General features: G+C 31.8%; 2 protein-coding genes across 2 annotated transcripts; one reads left to right on the top strand and one right to left on the bottom strand.

The window, feature by feature from the left end:
• The first annotated feature begins 12,059 nt into the window (after nucleotides 1-12,059).
• LOC115956472 (transcription factor ORG2-like) lies at nucleotides 12,060-14,899 on the top strand. The gene is made up of 3 exons (XM_031074840.1): nucleotides 12,060-12,164; nucleotides 12,986-13,342; nucleotides 14,702-14,899. Exons 1-3 carry the CDS (start codon nucleotides 12,060-12,062, stop codon nucleotides 14,897-14,899), a joined length of 660 nt encoding a protein of 219 aa, XP_030930700.1.
• A 1,062-nt stretch (nucleotides 14,900-15,961) lies between these two features.
• Nucleotides 15,962-17,867, bottom strand: LOC115956471. The gene is made up of 3 exons (XM_031074839.1): nucleotides 17,303-17,867; nucleotides 16,787-17,055; nucleotides 15,962-16,381 (listed from the first exon to the last, which is right to left on the bottom strand). The coding sequence occupies exons 1-3, from the start codon at nucleotides 17,865-17,867 to the stop codon at nucleotides 15,962-15,964; spliced, it is 1,254 nt and encodes a 417-aa protein (XP_030930699.1).
• Between the last annotated feature and the right edge of the window lie 1,381 nt (nucleotides 17,868-19,248).

Here is a 19,248-nt window from a genome sequence, read left to right as displayed (position 1 = left end):
CAAAAATTACAACTCGGTTAATTTTACTCTAACTTAAACTAAGTGTGGGATAGAGTAAATGCGAACGGATAAACAATGTAACTACTCTAAGCCATATTCATCATATCGCAGTAGTAAAATAAAAGCTAAAAGAGTAGAAAAGAAGAATGAAAATACAAGATAACACGCCAATGTGTTATCGAAGAAGAAAACGAAGTATTCGACGAAAAATCTCTCCGCTACCCTCCAAGCGGTAAATCGATCCACTAGAAAATAAGTTGGAGTACACGAATAAAAAAAACTCTCCAAGCTTAGTCTACCTCATGTACTCGAGCCCTCCAAGCTCCTGCTACCAACTGACTTCGCCAAGCTTTGTCTTCTCTAACTTTCCAGATCACGTAATTCAGCCTGATTGCATCCACCAAACATATGGATTCTTCCAATGCTTCCTAACAGCACCAAAATCTCACTTTACACTCAAAATATGTGTGGTTAAGTGTTTGAACTATCAACTTTTCAAGGATTTGGAAATGGAGAAGTAAGAGTTAGGAAAACCACAATGGATTGTATAAAGGATTGTGGGTATAACAATCTCTAACTCTCAAGGGTTATAGCTAGGGTTTTCTCTCTGAAGGCACTCCTCTCAATATGTGGGTAATGTGGGTATATACAGTGTGTGTAGAAACTTGGTGTATCAGATATGACAGATTGACAAAATAGAATGTTTCGTGGGTATCTTGCGAGAAGGCCTTACCCGCGAGACACTCGCGAAAACCAGCTGTCATGACTCTTCGCGTTCCAGTCATGTGCTAAGCACATGCTTCACTTCACGGGGAGGCTTCTTGTGAGCTACCTGCGAAAACTTATTTGTTTTTTAGTTTGCCTTGAGTCTTCACACTCTTTCTCACACACAACCCTTATAAAAAAAAATACAAGATATAGAAGATTAAATAAAATTACAATTAAATTTGACACGAAATTAAACTCAACACAAAATAATTGTAAATCGCAACTTTACATGAATAATAATAGAAACATAAATTAATACTCATAGCTTTTCTCTGTTGTTTAGTCTCCCTTGAATGTCGATCCACGACAATATGTCAGAATTTTAACCTTATTTAATTAATATTTTCCTTCTAAATTTTTTTAAGGGTGTCAACTTATATTATAGTCAACTTATATTATAAAAGAAAATATTGTATTTTTAAGGCTGTCAGTGCTAGAACGAAGCAGTAGCACATGTATGATAAATTATCGAAGAAATAAAATAATTTAAAGAAGGTATACTTTTGTTTTGTACTAGGTTTTATATTATTCAAGAAGCGAAATCATGTAAAGAAAGAAACTTGTTATTATATCAATTGTTGTTTACCAAGAAACTCTCTTTTTATATAATTAGATTTTTATTTTGAAGAAATGCTAGTTTGATTATGTAATCAACATGTAATCATGACGCTATCATATTAAAATGATGTCATCCTAAAAATGTGGTTTCAATCCCAACTATCAATCAAATATTACTTCATTATTAATATTTTTTTGGTAAAATCAGCTACGAGGGATTTCACAATTCATTTCAATACTAATGAGTTTGGTCTGCGATCAAATGTTATAAAAGATTTGTACCCCCTCATCCTTCACCAATTGGTTGTTAGATGGATTGATAAAGCATATGGTTTGACAAGTGGTATCAAAGCCCAATTATAGATTCAAGTCATTAGAGCCACATTGTGAGGGAGAGATTGTAAGGGATTTCACAATTTGCTTAAATACCAATGGGCTTGTTTTGCGATCGAATGTTATAAAAGATTTGTGCCCCCTCATCCTTCACCAATTGGTCGTTGGATGAATCGGTAAGGCACATAGTTCGACATCAGCTTTCTCTCACTTGTTATTATATCTGTGGGTACCCAAGGCATGCTTGGCAACGTCCTAGGCATGCTTGCAACGTCCTCGGCCGTCCTCGGCATGCTTTGCAACGTCTTCAGCATGCTTAACAACGTCCTTGGCCGACATTGGCATGCTTTGCAACCTAAGCGTCCCACATCGAAAGAAAACCCCCTCACTTTCTGCCTTATAAGCTGTGAAGCAAAGGGAGTAGTGTACCACCAAGTACCTCTGTGATCACAAGAGTCTTGGTGGTACACTACTCCCTTTACTTCACAGCTTATAGGGCAGAAAGTGGGGGGGTTTTCTTTCGATGTGGGATGCCTAGGTTGCAAAGCATGCCAAGGTCGGCCGAGGACGTTGTTAAGCATGCCGAGGACGTTGCAAAGCATGTCAAGGACGTTGCAAAGCATGCCGAAGACGTTGCAAGCATGCCTAGGACGTTGCCAAGCATGCTTAAGCATGCCTTGGGTACCCACAATAGGAAAATGGAAAATTACACTTTATCACCCTAAACTATACCTCATGTTACACTTTGCAACCTAAATTTTTTGAATGCACTTTTTGCACCCTAAACTATGACCCTTATTATACTTTGCACCCCCACCCCCAGGATGTTAAGTTTGCTATTAAGTTGGATGGAAAAATATGACACCACATGAAAAAACCTAATTGCCCATCTTCTCAATGCTTTAAAAAATATATATAAATTATACTTTACCACCCTAAACTGTACTCCTTATTACACTTTGCACCATAAACTTTGAATTTTCATCCAAGTTAACATCAAACTTAACAACAGGATACAAAGTGTAATAGAAGTCATAGTTTAGGGCACAAAACGTTCATTTGAAAAGTTTAGGATGCAAAATGTAACATAAGACATAGTTTAGGGTGGTAAAGTGTAATTTCCTCACCAAAAAAAAAAAAAATTCATTCCGTTACTGATGACAAAGTAAGCCATAGTCCAGAGAGAATGTTTATATATATATTTTTAAAATTTTTATAAACAAATGTGAAATTTTAAGAGTAGTGCTACTAACACAACGCTTTTACAACAAAATCTAGGTAACAAGTTATTACAGTTATGTAAAAAAGTGATGTCAGTTGTAAGTCTATATAAAAACCAATTACAACTTACCACTTAACCTTTATTGTAAAACTATTATGAAAATATTGTGAAAGTAGTAATAAGATGATCATATTCAAGCTTATTTCAGTTGAGTTTAAACAAAATTTAGGGGATCAAATTTTTTTTTTTTTTTAAATTTTCTATATAGTATTTTTTTTTTTTTTTTTTTGGCCTATAGCACCGCCCTTGCTAGAGAGACATTATTATGAGTAACTTGCAAAAACATGATTACTCTGTCTCACACACATATACACAAAAGAAGAAGAAAATGTGTCAAGGGCCTTGTAACTTTATTGACACCTCTCCATGCAGAAAGTGCTTAGGAGTCTAAGGAGGAAAGGGTTTAAAGTTATGAGTTAACAGCATATTGTAATTATCTTTAAAAGATACATATTTTAGAAGTTCCAAGTCCACAATATTTTTACAAGACTTCCCCAATAAATCATATGTGGTAAGTAATTATTGGTTCTAATTTGAATTACGACTTAAAATTATTTTTTTGCCCACTTATAACAACCTACCATTTATAATTTATTGTGAAAATGTTATAGATATAACATTTCTTAATTGTTTTTTGGGATAGTTGCACTCTTCTCCCTTAAAATTTGGAAAAATGACACTTTACCCCAAACTTGAAGGAAAAAAACACTTTCGCTCCTTAACATCCAATTGACCAAACTTTGTTAAATTAATATTAATATATATATATATATATATTTTTTTTTTTTTGGTTGTTGTAGAAATATTAAAAATGTTTTGTAATAACTTGCCCTTTGCTTAAGGACATGTCCAGTGTTGATTTCTTCAAATTTCAAGGGAGGGAAGTATTTTTTCCCTTGAGGTTTGGGGTGGAGTGTGATTCCCCCAAACCTTAAGAGAGGTAATTAGTGTAATTACTCCTTGTTTTTTTTTGTTTTTTGTTTTTGTTTATTATTATTATTTTTTAATTTTTATGTTTGACTATTGTGATTGGTTATCAATAAATCGTTCAGTTTTTATTTGTATAGAAGTTGTAGTTGACGTCAATCCCATCTAACACTTGAATTGCTGGATTCCACAAATGATCTCTTATTTTTTATTTTATTGAACAAGTCATATGGCAACTTTCTTCTATAAAAAATGTAAATAAAAAAGTCATATAATAATAATAACTTAAAATAAGAGTCAATTCACCTTAAAATAAGAGTCATATACTAGAAGAAGAAGGAGTATAGGTCTTTGCATCCGCCTTTTGTTGGAAAGGTTTTATGTTTCTATATAAATAAGACGAAGCATGGCAGAAAAAAGGTTCGTCCATGGTATATTCATTATTCAAAAAAGGCCACATGATTATTAATTTTCTTAATATCATATTTGTACATAATTGATGATCCACGATTGTTAGTTTTAAATATAACTTATTATTTTTTTTTATTGTTTACTGATTATGACTTCCATTTTAGAATACTTAGGAGGTTTTTGATAAACAGTATTCTATTCACCAATCAAGTTGATGCTGCTAAGAAAATTGATAAACCCACCTCATTGGTTGATTCATGATTTTATTTTTCCTTTCAAATATGTTTTTTATACAACTATTTAATGGGCTTCCTTATTTGTGAATAAGTTTTTTATGGTTCAAAAATAATCCTATGCCCCAAGTTGAAGCAGAGCTAAAATTAGAGGATAACATTATAAAAATATATCTTTAACTCTCATTAAAACATGGACAAAGTTTAGCTACAAAAATTAGTTATAGTTTAAGGTCACAATCTTACACAATAAAATAAATACTACTACATATTTTAAAAATCTAACTATTGAATTGCATGTTCTTTGCACTTAATACAAAAGTCAAATTTTATGTCAATTGAATATTATTTACTATATGATCTATAAGATTATATTTTATGCATAATTTTAAATTACAATTTTAACAATTTATTGATGACATAGCTATTGATCTTTAATTTTTTAGAAATTTTGCAAGCTCGGAGAATATAAAAAGAAGATATAATCCAATAGTGGATTTGTCAAAATTTACTTCCAATAAAAAGATATTAAGTAAAATTGTAGTCTTAGGTTACAACCAATTTTGTAGCTAAACTTTGTCCTTAAAATATTACCTACACAATAGGACAACTCTTTTGTTGGTTTTCAAATTATTCTATTCACTTATAAATTAAATTCTTAAAATATATATATATATATATATATATATATATATATATATATACATTAAAAGAAAACAAATGTTTGGGTCTTTTAAAAAAAAAAAAAAAAAACTTTTATAATCGCACTAACTCACTTTTTTGCATACTTACTTTTTCAATGTTAAAAAAAAAAACTACTTATCAATTATTACGTACATGTAATTCCCAAAAATTCCCACAATTATTTGCTATAAAAATTGCATCAACAAAAATTGTGATAATTTTTAACGTTAACCACTGCAAATTAACTTCTGACAAAGAGAATGAAAGTATTCTATGAGAAGATAGCGGTAAATTATGTCAAACGAGAAAAAAAGGAAAGAAAAGCAATGAGGTCCAATAATTTTTGTGGATGACTACGTCAAATTATATGATAATTTTATTGTGTGTTTCAAGACTTCTGCATTTTTTTTGTTGATACCTTTTTTTTTTCTTTTTTTTTTTTGGTTGTTGGGTTTACTTCTTCTTTCTATTTTACAATATTGATGTAATAAAAATTTATCTTTAAAGTCTTTTCAGGCTTTCTTTCCTGGGGAATTTTTCCATCTTTTTTAGCACATTTTTACCATTTACTTATTTGTGTATTTTTTTTTTTTTTGAAAAGAATACTTATTTGTGTATTCAATTTGTATATACATGATTACTTTAAAGATTGAAAATTATTAATCTTAAAAAAAAAAAAAAAATAGAAGAGCTTTGCGCGTATGCTGAAAGGCTATATATTTTTTTTTTTTTTTAACTTTATGTATTTAAATTATTATTGTTTTTTTTAAATAGTTTCCATAGTTGAATGTCATTCTATAGAAGTAGAAGTTGTAGAACCAATCTCCCATAAAAAATAAAAAAATAATAATAATAATAAAAATAAAAGTAGAACCAATCGGAAGTTTGTCAATGGTACGTTCTTTTATCATTCTTAATTATTTTACTTTGAGTTCATTGAAAGCTTAAAAGGGCAATGTCATTTGTTACTTCCAATTTAGTGGTCCTATTAACAGCTTTAAAAGGTGTGACAGCCAAGTATGCAATATATACTGACAGATTCTTCTCAAAAAAAAAAAAAAAAAAAAAGATACTGACAGATATATTTTAAAGCTATCATTTGGATTTTATAAATATTTTTCAATTTTTTTGGTTTACTTTTATGAATGGAGTTTAATTTGACATAAAATAACCAGCAATTTAAAAATATTTTCTAATCATAATTTTTTTCCTAAGCATTAATAAGATGATTTGGCTCCAAAATTAAATTCCACAACATAGGGACGGATGCCACAAAGACCTAATAAGGTCACTGGAGTGTTTGTTCATATGGTTCAGAATAATTACAAAAAAAATGTATCATAGTATCTATAAAACTTGAATAAAAAAATAGGGAAAAAAACTTTTATAAACTTTAGTAGGCGTAAAAAGTCTTATAGTTCAGAAATATTAGTAGAAGAACTAGTGTTTAAATCCCAACTTTTCCATTGTACTATCTAATATCAAAGAAAATTTTTAGCATGTGAGATCAGTAACTTTCATGAATAATCTTTCAAGTTATATACGTAGTGACAGTATTGCAAGTGTAAATATAGACAGCTCATTTAAAAATTTCATTTAACGTCGTTTTAAGGGCAAAACCATCCTTTATGACATAAAGAAAATATAATAATTTTAGTTATTGTATTTCCAAATTTTGCATTCGAAACAAATCTAGAAGTCATACTAACATGCAACAGGTCCCTAAAGTAAAAATTTTAGCCGAATCAAGGTTATAACAGTTAGTACACATTCCTACGATTAAGATTAGACACATATCCTTCTCAAAAAACCCAAAAAAAGAAAAAAAGAAAAAAAAGAAAAAAAGATTAGACACACATGACTGTGATTAACTATGGATCCTTTAAAAGATTGAATATAATTTATGATGTGTCATAAAGGGTGTACTATCAAGCATATGATTGTTTAAATCAAACGGACAAATAATTATGATTTTATATTTTAATTAAATATCCTAGAAATTACTAGTATTTAATTGAAAGTAGACACTTTCTAAATATGCCCAAGCATGATTGGACCCTCAAATGGCTAGATTTTAGGTCTTAAAATCAGACTAAGGTTAAAATCTGCTCAAAAAATGTAAAAAACGTATCCAAATAAAATAAAAATAAAAAATGTCCACGAAGATTGATCTATGGATCAGGTGGAATGGGCACCTAATTGGGAATGACAATTTTGCCCCACCCCACTTTGACCCGCCCCGCCCCACCCCGCCCCGCATGGGTTTTCCCCGTCCCGCAAAGGTGGTGGGGCGGGGATGGGGCAATATTTTGTCCCCGCACCCCGGGGTGGGGCGGGGATGGATTTAGTTTTTTATCCCCACCCCGCCCCGCACTAATAAGGACTATAATTGTAAATTTAGTAAACCCTAAATCACTAATATTTAAAGTGAAACACAAGACATTAGATAAAAAATTTTTATTCTAAACCTACTACTATTGCCACTGACCCTTCTCCCTTCTCTATAGCCTATACACGTTTTTCAATTTAAGCCAAACTCCACTCTAAGTCTCCAAGTCCAAGACATTGCTTTTTACTTTTTAGGTTCATCTCATTCCTTTTGTTTTAGTCTTTCTTAAATCTTTTTTTTTTTTTAGTTTGAATTTTGGTTCTTTTTTTTATCTAAAATTAGTATTTTTGTTTGTAGCTATTAAAGGAGCACAGTTGAAAGGAAAAAAAAAGGTTGGTCACTTACTCACTTAGTGCTTCCAGTAGGCAGTAGGTATGAGACAATCATTCTTAAAGAACTAGTCAATTTTTATTTTGTTATGAGACAATGTTTATTTTGTTAAAGAACTAGTCAATTATCCTTGATGATTTTGTTCATACAAACACAATGTTTATTTTGTTATAAGAAATTTTGAATTATGTTGTTACGTATTAGACTATTTAAGTACTTGGTTTATTTAAATGCTTGGATTTTAAAACATTTTGTTTTGTTGTGATTTATATTATTGTAGCAAAAAATTTATTTATATATATAAAATTGTATTAGAGGCGGGTCCCCGCAGGGCCCCAAGGGGCGAGGATGGGGCAAGGTAGTATGCCCTGCACCCTGGGTGGGGCGAGGATGGGGAAGGGCAACAACCATGTGGGGCAGGGACGAATATCCCATCCTCCGGCCCCGCCCTGCCTCATTGCCATCCCTACACCTAATACCTTGTCATCTCCTTAACCTGGCCTCCTAATTTAAGTCTCTAGTTCGTAGACTATTTTCTTATCAATTTGTTTTCTTTTCTTAGAATGTAAATAGAAAACAAAGCAACATATTCTCTCTTTCTTTCAGTAGAATGTAACTAGGAACAAAGTCTTGTAATTTTTCACTTCATAGATTGTAACTAGGTCCAAAATTTTGTAATTGTCCATTTCATAGATTTTATCTATGATCAAAACTATGTAATTTTTAAATTCCCTTTGATCCACTCATATATTTCATTCAATTATTCAATTAAGAGATATCTTCATGAATGGTTCTTTTCCCTTAAAATAAGTAGTGATTCCATACACATACAAAAACACCACATCCTCTAAGGATTTCCAAGACCTTAGATTAAAAAAAAAAAAATTACGTTATCCTGCTCTCTCTCTCTCTCTCTCTCTCTCTCTCTCTCTCTCTCTCTCTCTCTCTCTCTCTCTCTCTCTCTCTCTCTCTCTCTCTCTCTCTCTCTCTCTCTCTCAGCGTTGAAAGTAGTATTATGCTCTTGTAATGCATGGATCAATGAAAATTATATATAAATTAGGGACAAAACTAGGATTCTATTTATCTATTCAATTTTAACAAAATACAAACTAAATAAAAGACAAAATAATTTTTTCTTCATACATTCCAACTCAGTCATCTATGTTTTACTAAAATGGAACTCGATGTTCTTTTGAATCTTGAAAGTCATCTATGTACTAAATTTTACATCAGTTTCCCTTTTGGTTTACAAAAATGAAAGAATCTTTTGAATATCATATTGCATTTTGTTGCAAAACTTAGTTTTGATAATATTCATATTGAAATTACTCATTTCATAGTTGTAGTAGGAAGTAGAAGATTAGATATAAGTACAACCCCTCAATAAAAAATTAGTAAACTATTGATTTTTCTGATCCTTACTATCAATTGGTACAATTTAAAAGTATTTAATATTTTTTAAGGTCCACATGTTAGACTATATATATGCTTATAGTGGTAAAATTTCAATTTCAATAAAAGTTTTTAATGATTTGTGAATTCTTGCATAAAACTTGTTTACAAACAAAACAATATCATCAATTCTAAATGAATTTTGTGCATTGAAAAAAAAAAAAAAGTAAATCTATTATATGTTCACTAAATCGATGATTTGATCCTTCTTATTAAGAATTCATTATAGTATAGAAAATACTAAATCAATAATAGTGTACAATTGTAGAGTCACCTTGTTTATAAAAATAAATTAAAAAAATGGAAAACCAAATATGTTATATAGGAATAAGAATAGTTATTACAAGGAATATAAGATACTGTAATGTAATACTTTTTACTATTCATTTGTTTGGTATCCAAATGTTAGGCCTTTTTGAATATACACCATTGTAAGTTTATTTAAAACCCTTCTCCCTTCTTCCCGTGTGTGTATGTTAAAAATATTTAGTATTCTAAAAAAAAAAAAAAAATTTTTTTGGTGACAATACAAGAATAGAACCTTGAAAATAATGGAATGTTTAAATCAAATTGTCTAAATTATAACATTAGAATAAAACTTAAAATATATTTTAGGAAGTATCTTACTCATATAGTTATATTTCCTAATAAATAATATTTTTTAAATTTGAAAGAAAGATTAGTTATTTTTTATGACTTTTTATTTTCATAATTGTTATGTATATGTGGAAAGTTTGTTTATTCAGAAATATATAAATTTTAGAAATTAATACACCTACTAAGAAATATCTATTACAACCCTTTTAGAGAGGAATATTTATTCCTCATTTTAAAGACTAACTATTCATAAGGAATGATTATTTCTTATAATAAAAATATAACTAAACTACTGAATAGCTAAACACTATAAGAATAATTATTACATTACCTTAAGCATTCTTAATTTTTTTGAAACTGTGATAGTTGATTTTTTTTTTTTTTTTTTTGAGCTAGTGTCAACTTATGGCGTTCACTCTTGATAATAGCCCTTTATTATTAGACCAAGATACTAATCGGTTTTTGGTGTAGGAGGGATTGAACCCCTAGATTTCTTATTCAGCCATCTTTATCAGTTGCGCTAACTAGAACCCACGTGACAATTGAATTTTATTTAAATTAAATCACTTTAATAATTTTTAATATATTTGTAACTATAGAAAGAGAGAGCGTGCATTTGACATAACCATATATCACCTCATTTAAATTATATAGTAAAGTAATTGATATTAAAAATTAATTCTCAGTTATTATTAAATAGTTATGTAGTATATATAAAAAAAGTAATGTGTCAAAGTTTTTGTCACCAAAAGCCTCGTTGTTATTGGTTATTATGGGTGGACAAAAAAGTGAATTAAGTTATTGATTCAAATTAGAATCAATAACAACTTACTACATAAAATTTTTTTATGAAAATATTGTAGACATAACATTTCTCTATTTTCTATGCGTAAATTTTACCACAAAAATTTGAAATTTAAACATGTCATTGGTGACATAATTATTATTTTTATAACAAAAATGACATAGCTATTAATCTTTGATTTTCTTGAAATTTTGCAAGCATGTAGGATATAATAAGAAAATATAATCCAACAGTTAAGTTTAAAATTCACATCTAATAAAAAGATATAAGATAAGTTTGAAAGAAATTTTTTTCCTATTTAAGGAGCGTATGCGTGTGATAATATGTGTTAGTGTCTACCATTTTATTTGAAAAAAAAAAATGGTATCATTTAATTGGAGGGTGTAAACTGTAAAGCTATTTAGACCAGATTCCAATTGAATTTAGTCGGTTAAACTATGTATTTGGTCCCTATTTGTTACATCATATTTCAATTTCGTCCTTAACTTTTTAGTACCATGTCAATTTAATTCTTACTGTTATCTCTTGGATGAAAATTGCTGACGTGGCTAACGGTCAAAATAAAAAATTAGCTTTCATTAATGTGATAATAAACTATTTTTTTTATTTTGTTTGTTTATTAGGTTAGCAATTTTCATAAAAAAGATAACGACATGGATTAAATTGACATGACATTGAAATGTTAGGAATCAAATTGACACAATTAAAAGGTCAGAAACCAAATTAAAATACGATGTAAAGAATATGCATCAAATACATAGTTTATCCAATTTAATCTCAAAATTAAATTCTCCTATTTCAACTATGAATTATTTAAATGTAAAAAATAAAGTCATTATTTATATTTTCTGGTAGTCAAAGTCTTTGCTTTAGAAACATTTAAATTTTAATGGACATTCAATGCCCACCTATGTGTCACTCTGTAGGACCGAACCTCCACATGTGCGCCCTCGTAAGTTTGACCGAAGGAGGGAATTACTGAAAATTTTCATTTTCCTTACAGGCTCAATCAGCTAGTCTGATGTACTATTCCCTTAGCAGAAACTGTATTTATAGTAGCAGTTTGTAACTGTATGTACACATTTCATGATCATCCCAAATTCTTGGCAGAAACTGCGTTAGACTAACCTCAACTTCGATCCTTTTCACCCCTTAGAAAAGAAACCCATGAGCAATACGCTTAACAATTACTTCCATAGAGAGACTGAAACTTCAGCAGCTTCATTTGCTGAAGAAGGCCACAATCCATTTCAGACAGAAGTTGAGCTCAATCGTTCCACGCCATCCACGATGGCTAAAAGGCTTTACCACAACGCTAGCGAGCGTGATCGTCGCAAGAAGATCAATACTTTATACTCTACTCTTCGTTCACTACTTCCCAAGGCTGATCAAGCGGTACTAATTCTTTCTTTCTTTCATTTTTGAGTTTCTATTGATCTTCATGAGAGTTCTTAGGAAACTAGTTGAAGAAAGAATAGCACTTAGCAGCCACTAGAATTGTTTCTCACCCTACTATCATTGTACCCGGAAATTATTTGATGTTGTGGACAATATATTTGAACCTGAGTATACTTTATTTCGATAAAAAAAAAAATGTTTTATGAGTTGGGCTAATTGAAAATCATAATATTAAGAGTGAGTTTGGAATTAGTTTTTAGTTTTAACTTTTATATAAGGTTTTTTTTTTTTTTTTTTTAATTCTATTTTATTTTATATTTTTTTTATATATTTTTTAACTTTTTTTTTTTAAGTACAAGTATATTTTAGCACACTTTTAGTAAACAATTTTTAGCAAAAAACTAGATAAACTGTTTTCAGATAAACACAAGTCTAAAGAGTAATTCACTTGAGATATTCTATGCATATGGTTTTGAGATAGATAGATAGTATGGGAGGAGATATAGGATTTGAATTACAAACATAAAACACCATAAAAGGTGTTATTATCATTATATTATCACTTGAATCTTTATTATACATAAACTTTTCTAAGCAGTAGTAAAAAGTATTAGTCTTTCACGTTTTCACAAGTAACTACAAACTAAAGTTGATGTTTGGCTGGCATAAAAAATTTAAATATAAGGTAGAAGAACATGCTATTAATCCCTCAAAAACATAGTAGCATGTGATGCATTTTTCATCACTATCCTTACCATAACAATCCACTTCATTTGTGGTTTTCAGAACATTGGTGATTTTTTTTTTTTTGGTTATAGGAAAAATTAAGCGTTCCAGATACAGTTTCGTGCATGCTTAAATACATACCAGAACTAGAACAGCAAGTTGAGGTACTAATTCAAAAGAAGGAAGAGCTCATATCAAGGATTTCTACGCAAGGTGAACAAATTCATCAAGAAAATCAGAGAACAATTGTAGGTCGGAGCTCTTTATCTGCTGTTTCGGCAAACTGGCTTAATGATAACGAGGTTATGATTCAAATATCCATATATAAGGTTCATAAAAGTCCATTAGCAGATATCTTGCTTAATTTGGAGAAGGATGGGTTTCTAGTGTTAAATGCTTCTTCGTTTGAGTGCTTTGGAGGAAGGATTTTTCATAATTTACACCTCCAGGTATGTGTTATGTTTTTTGTTAACTGCTTTTTGCCGTCTAAATTAAAAGTAAATGGATAATATGTACATAAAAGGTTTGTACAAAACTATACATTCACAACTTTTGGAATTTTTAGGACAATTTTATAGTAGAATTGATTTAAATTTATATATTGATAAATAAATGGTTTAAATTTTACCAAATCATCAATACTTTAAAAAATTATCATAAATGTTTTGATAAATATATATATATATATATATATATATTTAATAATTCAGTTGTTACAAAAAGTGAGAGAAAGAGATTCAAATCCTGAATCTCCTCATATAAGCAACCAAGTAATGCAAATAAGTTAAAACATTTCGCTATACACATATATTAAGTTATTGATGATATAGTAGCATCTAAGTCACTCATTTATCATTGGAGAGTGAAGATTTTAAGAACATTATGGTAGCATTAGGGATTAAACTCTCGAGGATATACTCCTTGTGGTAGAAACTCTTGAAGATATACTCTTAGTGTGTATTTGGATACAACTTATTTTGCTGAAAATTGAAAATTGAAAATTGAAAACAATAAATTTTTTTTTTTTACTGTTTATTACTGTTTGGTATTGTTCATTGGCCTAAATACACTGTTCATGGCCAATGAACAGTGCATAACACGCTGGTTTTAAAAAAAATAAATAAATAAAAGTTGACTGAAACGCGGACGCGCAAACACGGACGCCCAATACAAACAGACCTTTAGTACCACATCTATAAATAAATAAAAGTTGACTGAAACGCGGACGCGCAAACACGGACGCCCAATACAAACAGACCTTTAGTACCACATCTATATGTTATATATTATTTAATTAGTTTTTTTAAAATTGTTATATTTTATTTTCAAATACAAAGTCAACGACTAAGTTTAACTTTATACTATTATAAAAATGGTTCAGTTAATGTATGTCTTTAAGATATTCATTAATTATCTAAAAGTAAACTTTTTATAAGAGATTGAAAAAATTATTAAAAAAAATTAGTCACTTTTTTTATTTTTCCATAAAATAGTTTACTAAAATGTTTTATTAATAAATGCTCTCACATTATATGTTAGCACAACTCTTATGAAAGCAACACTATCATTAAATTATTCTTGATTGGAATTTGGAAGTATCCAAATCCAAATAAATATTAATAACTGAAGAAGTATGTTTAACTTATTACATTCTTTTGTTTTTATTTTTTATTTTTAAAAAGGCCTTATTACGTTTAGATCTTGTACATCTATCTATTACAGTATAATCTCTCTTTTTTTGGGGGGCCCTACAGTATAAATTATTTTAATACAAATTGTACATGGTTTATTGTGGATATATTCTACAGACAGAAAGGAGTTATGCTTTGGAGCGTGAGCGTGAGGTGGTTTTGAGTGAGAAGCTCTTATCATTTTATGAGAAGGAGGAAGGATTCAAGCAAGAAAATCATGGCCCTATATATTTCAACGCGACAAGTTGTATTGTTCCACGTATGCAAAGTGACCATTATATAGGCGAAAGCACTTACGTGTGCGCATCGTTGTAAAACAGAAAATAAAATAACATATAACGAAAAAGCACTAACGTGTGCCCTTCTCTATACCTATGATTGTTAAAAGGTAATGTAATCATGGAGTAATATTTATATATTGGGTAGGATGTTAATGTAATCATGGAGTAATATTTATATATTGGGTAGGATATTATTGTGGTCATGGTTAGGTAGGAAAACCATACTGATCGTACCTTCTATTCCCATTTTTTTTCTTAAAAAAAAAAAATCTATATATTGCTTATGGTGCACAACTTAATATTGTTGGGTATATGGTAGAAACTTAATTTACATTTTGTGATTATGCAAACAAAAACAACACACATATAATCATAAATAATAACTCAAATAGCTTTAATAGACAAAACAATAATTAAATAACTTACAAACTAGATACGTGAAAAGTGAATAATGCAAAACTGATCAAGTCTTATATTTGACACAATTTTCTTAAAGCAAATTTTTCCTCTCATACAATTAGCGATTTTTGGAGACTCACGGACATTTGTCTTCCAAGATAAAATGATTAACAACATAGAGAAGAAATACTGCAATCTCCATGCTTAGCAAACTAAACTGTCTCTTTCTCTATACAAATGTAACAAAAATATTTTCTATTAGAAACTTTCTTAATTAAAAGTAATTTTTATGAATGAGGGACAATGAATATGCAAGTTAGTGAACAAACATACTATTCTGAAAAATTATTGTGCATAGACTTACTAACTCAAAAAATGAAATAATAAAATATTACTATTTGGACAAGAGAGCCCAATGCATGCATGCCTAAGCTTTACCCAATGTCCAGGTCTATGATTATATAAACTCATATATTATTTCTTTCCTTACCTATATGAGGCTTAAGGGTTTTCAACACGTTAATACCATGGTCAAAATGGACACATAAGGAGTTTTTTTTTTTTTTTTTGAGGAACAGGTAAGTCAATTTTATTAAGGTAAATCATACTGATATACATCAATTAAATCCTATGGTAGTTCTTCTAACCACACATCTAAATCAGCAGATAAAACTGCTCTTTTAGCTAGAGAATGGGCTCAACTATTGCCTTCCCTGTAGACATGATCGAAGCTACAAGTTTGGAACCAAGAGCTGGCTTTTTTAATATCTTCAACAACATGACCCCACTGTGTCCTATTATTTTGTGGGTTATTAATAGCTGTAATGACCTTCAGTGAATCACCCTCCACCATCACGTGAGCAAGACAAAGCTCCTGGGCAAATAGGATAGCTCTCCGAGTGGCTAAGGCTTTGACCAAGTCTACTGAGCTAGGAAGTTGGATGTTCTGGCACATTGCAGCTATGATCATACCTTCAGCATCCCTCACTACCACCCCCAACCCCGCTCTCGCTGAACCTTCAAAGATGGCGCCGTCGAAATTAAGCTTATAAACTCCTAAGTCCGGCGGCGACCAGTTTGGCCTCAAGCGCTGAATGGAGGTCCGAGATGGGCTGTCCTAAACTTCCCGAAATTCTTGCAGCAGCTCTTGAGCTCATCGCATCATTTCCCCTACAGCCCACACTGGCTGCTTCTCTCTCAATTTATTCCGTCTAACCCAAATGCACCATGCAACCATTGAAAACAGAGCAGCAAAATTTGGGCTTGTATCTTCCAACACAGCGGCGAAAAGATCACCAAAACTTCTGAAAATTTTTTAGCGTAGGGAGCTAAATGTTGGGTCCGATAGCCAAATACTTTTGGCTCCATCACACAGCCATAAGCAGTGAATGGAATCTTCAGGATGATCTTTACAGAGGTTGCAAAACTTATCAGGTAAGACATGCCATGAAAACAAGTTCAGCTTGGTAGGCAAAGACTCCCTTGAAGCTCTCCACACGAAATGCTTCACTTTGTTAGGTACCTGTAACTTCCATATTCCATTCCAAAAGTGCTTACAAATCTCTGTTTCAGATGAGCTAGGCAGAGCAGATCTGATTTCTGAGGATAACAGCTGGTAAGCGCTCTTAACCGAGTAGTTCCCATCATTGGTGAGTAGCCAAATAAGCAAATCCTCCATTGGAAAATGACTAACCGGAATGCTTTGAATACTCTCAGCTTCCCATGGTAAGAAAGTCTGCTCAATAAGCTCCTTGTTCCAAACTTTAGTTCCAGGGATGAATAGATTCTTCACTGAGGACAGAGATGGATTAATATTGGGAGATACAATCTTCCCTCCCCCCTGGAAAATTCAGCCACCTATGATTCCAAATGTTTATGGATGACCCGTCTTTGACTCTCCACTGTGCGCCCTTGCAAATAACCTCTCTTGCATGTAAAATACTTTTCCATGCAAAAGAGCTTCGTTGATTGAAGTTTGCTTCCAGAATGCTGCTTGATGGGAAGTATTTTGGTTTAAACACATTGTACAACAGCATACCTTTCTCATGAAAGAGTCTCCATACTTGTTTACCAAGGAGTGCATCATTAAACTGTCTGAGATCCCGAAACCCCATACCTCCTAAAGACTTAGGAGAACAAAAAGTACCCCACTTCACCCACTGCATTCTCCTTTTATTATCTTGGTTGCCCCACCAAAACTTACTGATCATCGCCTCTATATCTTTAATTAAACCCAAGGGTAGTCGAAACACACTCATTGAGTATGTGGGAATAGATTGGATCACCGCCTTGATCATGACTTCCTTCCCAGTTTGAGAAAGTAGCTTCTCCTTCCATCCTTGCATTTTATCCCAAATCCGCTCTTTAATCTGATTGAAACATGCTTTTTTCTGTCTCCCCACAAAAGATGGCAAACCAAGATATTTTTCATAATGTTTAATAGCCGGCACCCCTAGCAAGACCTGAATGTCTCGTTGGACCTCCTTTGGTGTGTTACGGCTAAAGAAGAGAGTAGTTTTAGTCTTGTTCACCAATTGGCCAGAAGCAACCTCATACCAATCAAGTAATTGTTGAATTTTTTGACATTCGATTATGTTAGCCATGCAAAATAGGAGGCAATCATCTGCAAAAAAGAGGTGAGTAATCCTCGGGCCTTGTCGGCATAGAGATAATCCCCTAATTTCCCCATTATCAACTGCTTTGTTGAGAAGAGCATTTAGCCCTTCCGCACAAAACAAGAAGAGAAAAGGGGACAGGGGATCACCCTACCTCAAACCCCTAGAAGGTCGAATGAATCCTTTTGGTTCACCATTTAAGAGTATGGAATAGGTCACAGTGGATACACATTGCATGATCAAAGCCACCCAGGAATCTTGGAATCCCATCTTCAACATGATTTTTTCAAGGAAACTCCACTCCACTCTGTCATAAGCCTTACTCATATCGAGCTTCAAGGCCATAAAACCTTCCTTGCCTGAACTAAGAGTTTTCATATAGTGCAATGACTCAAAGGCAATTAAAATATTATCAGTGATAAGTTTATTAGCTATGAAAGCACTTTGGGCTTCAGAGACTATAGAATTTAACAAAGGTTTAAGACGGTTTACAATAACTTTGCTAATAATCTTATAAAGCACATTGCACAAACTGATAGATCTAAACTTTGAAACACTTTCAGGATTACTCACTTTTGGAATAAGAGTAATGAAAGTATGATTAATGGATTTTAGAAGATTACCAGAATTTAGGTAAGAAAGGACAGCTTCTGACACCTCTGGACCAATATGTTGCCAAAAGGTTTGGTAAAAAAGAGGCGGCATTCCGTCTGGACCCGGGGCCTTCAAAGGAGTCATTTGTTTAATGGTTGTGTCAATTTCTTCCATAGTATACGGCTTCACCAACTCAGCATTCATTTCTTCTGTGACCACCCTTTTAACTCCTTCAAGGACACGGTCAAGATCATGGGGTTGTGATTGGGTGAACAATCTAGTAAAAAACTCCACAAAAATGCCCGAAACAACACCTTCATCAGTCTGCCAAGTTCCTTCAGAATCTTTTATTCCTTTAATGAAGCTCCTTCTTTTCCTTTGGGTAGCCACTCCATGAAAGTATTTAGTGTTTTTATCTCCCTTTGCCACCCACTGTGTTCTAGCTCTCTGCCTCCACATTTTACTTTCTTTATCCAGCAAAATATTAAGTTCCTTTCTAAGATGGATCACATTCCCATAATTTCCACCGTTGGCTGCTTCCTCTTCAGCTTTCCATAATAACTCCTTTGTCTTGGCTAATTGTCTCTTTACACTACCAAAGTGATCTCTGCTCCATGACTTGAGCATCTTTTTACACTTTTTGAGCTTCTTTGACACCTTAAACATGGGATTGCCTTCATGTTGAACTTCCCAGGCTTTTAGGACAATGTCACTACATCCCCTGTCAGCCAACCACATCTCTTCAAAACGGAAAGGCCGCCGAAACCAACGTTGT

Source organism: Quercus lobata, chromosome 8 (genome assembly GCF_001633185.2).
Source record: "Quercus lobata isolate SW786 chromosome 8, ValleyOak3.0 Primary Assembly, whole genome shotgun sequence".
Classification (NCBI taxonomy): domain Eukaryota; kingdom Viridiplantae; phylum Streptophyta; class Magnoliopsida; order Fagales; family Fagaceae; genus Quercus; species Quercus lobata.
This window is presented reverse-complemented; position numbering and strand designations above follow the sequence as displayed.

Excerpts from the sequence above, each read along its gene's own strand:
- LOC115956472 (XM_031074840.1), top strand. The coding sequence starts at position 12,060 with ATGGCTAAAAGGCTTTACCACAACGCTAGCGAGCGTGATCGTCGCAAG. Across the intron at positions 12,165-12,985 it reads TTCCCAAGGCTGATCAAGCG|GAAAAATTAAGCGTTCCAGA; the intron begins GTACTAATTCTT and ends TTTTGGTTATAG. Across the intron at positions 13,343-14,701 it reads TTCATAATTTACACCTCCAG|ACAGAAAGGAGTTATGCTTT; the intron begins GTATGTGTTATG and ends TATATTCTACAG.
- LOC115956471 (XM_031074839.1), bottom strand. The coding sequence starts at position 17,867 with ATGGCTAACATAATCGAATGTCAAAAAATTCAACAATTACTTGATTGG. Across the intron at positions 17,056-17,302 it reads GAGACTCTTTCATGAGAAAG|TGAAGAATCTATTCATCCCT; the intron begins GTATGCTGTTGT and ends CTCTGTCCTCAG. Across the intron at positions 16,382-16,786 it reads ATGGAATATGGAAGTTACAG|GACAGCCCATCTCGGACCTC; the intron begins GTACCTAACAAA and ends CGGGAAGTTTAG.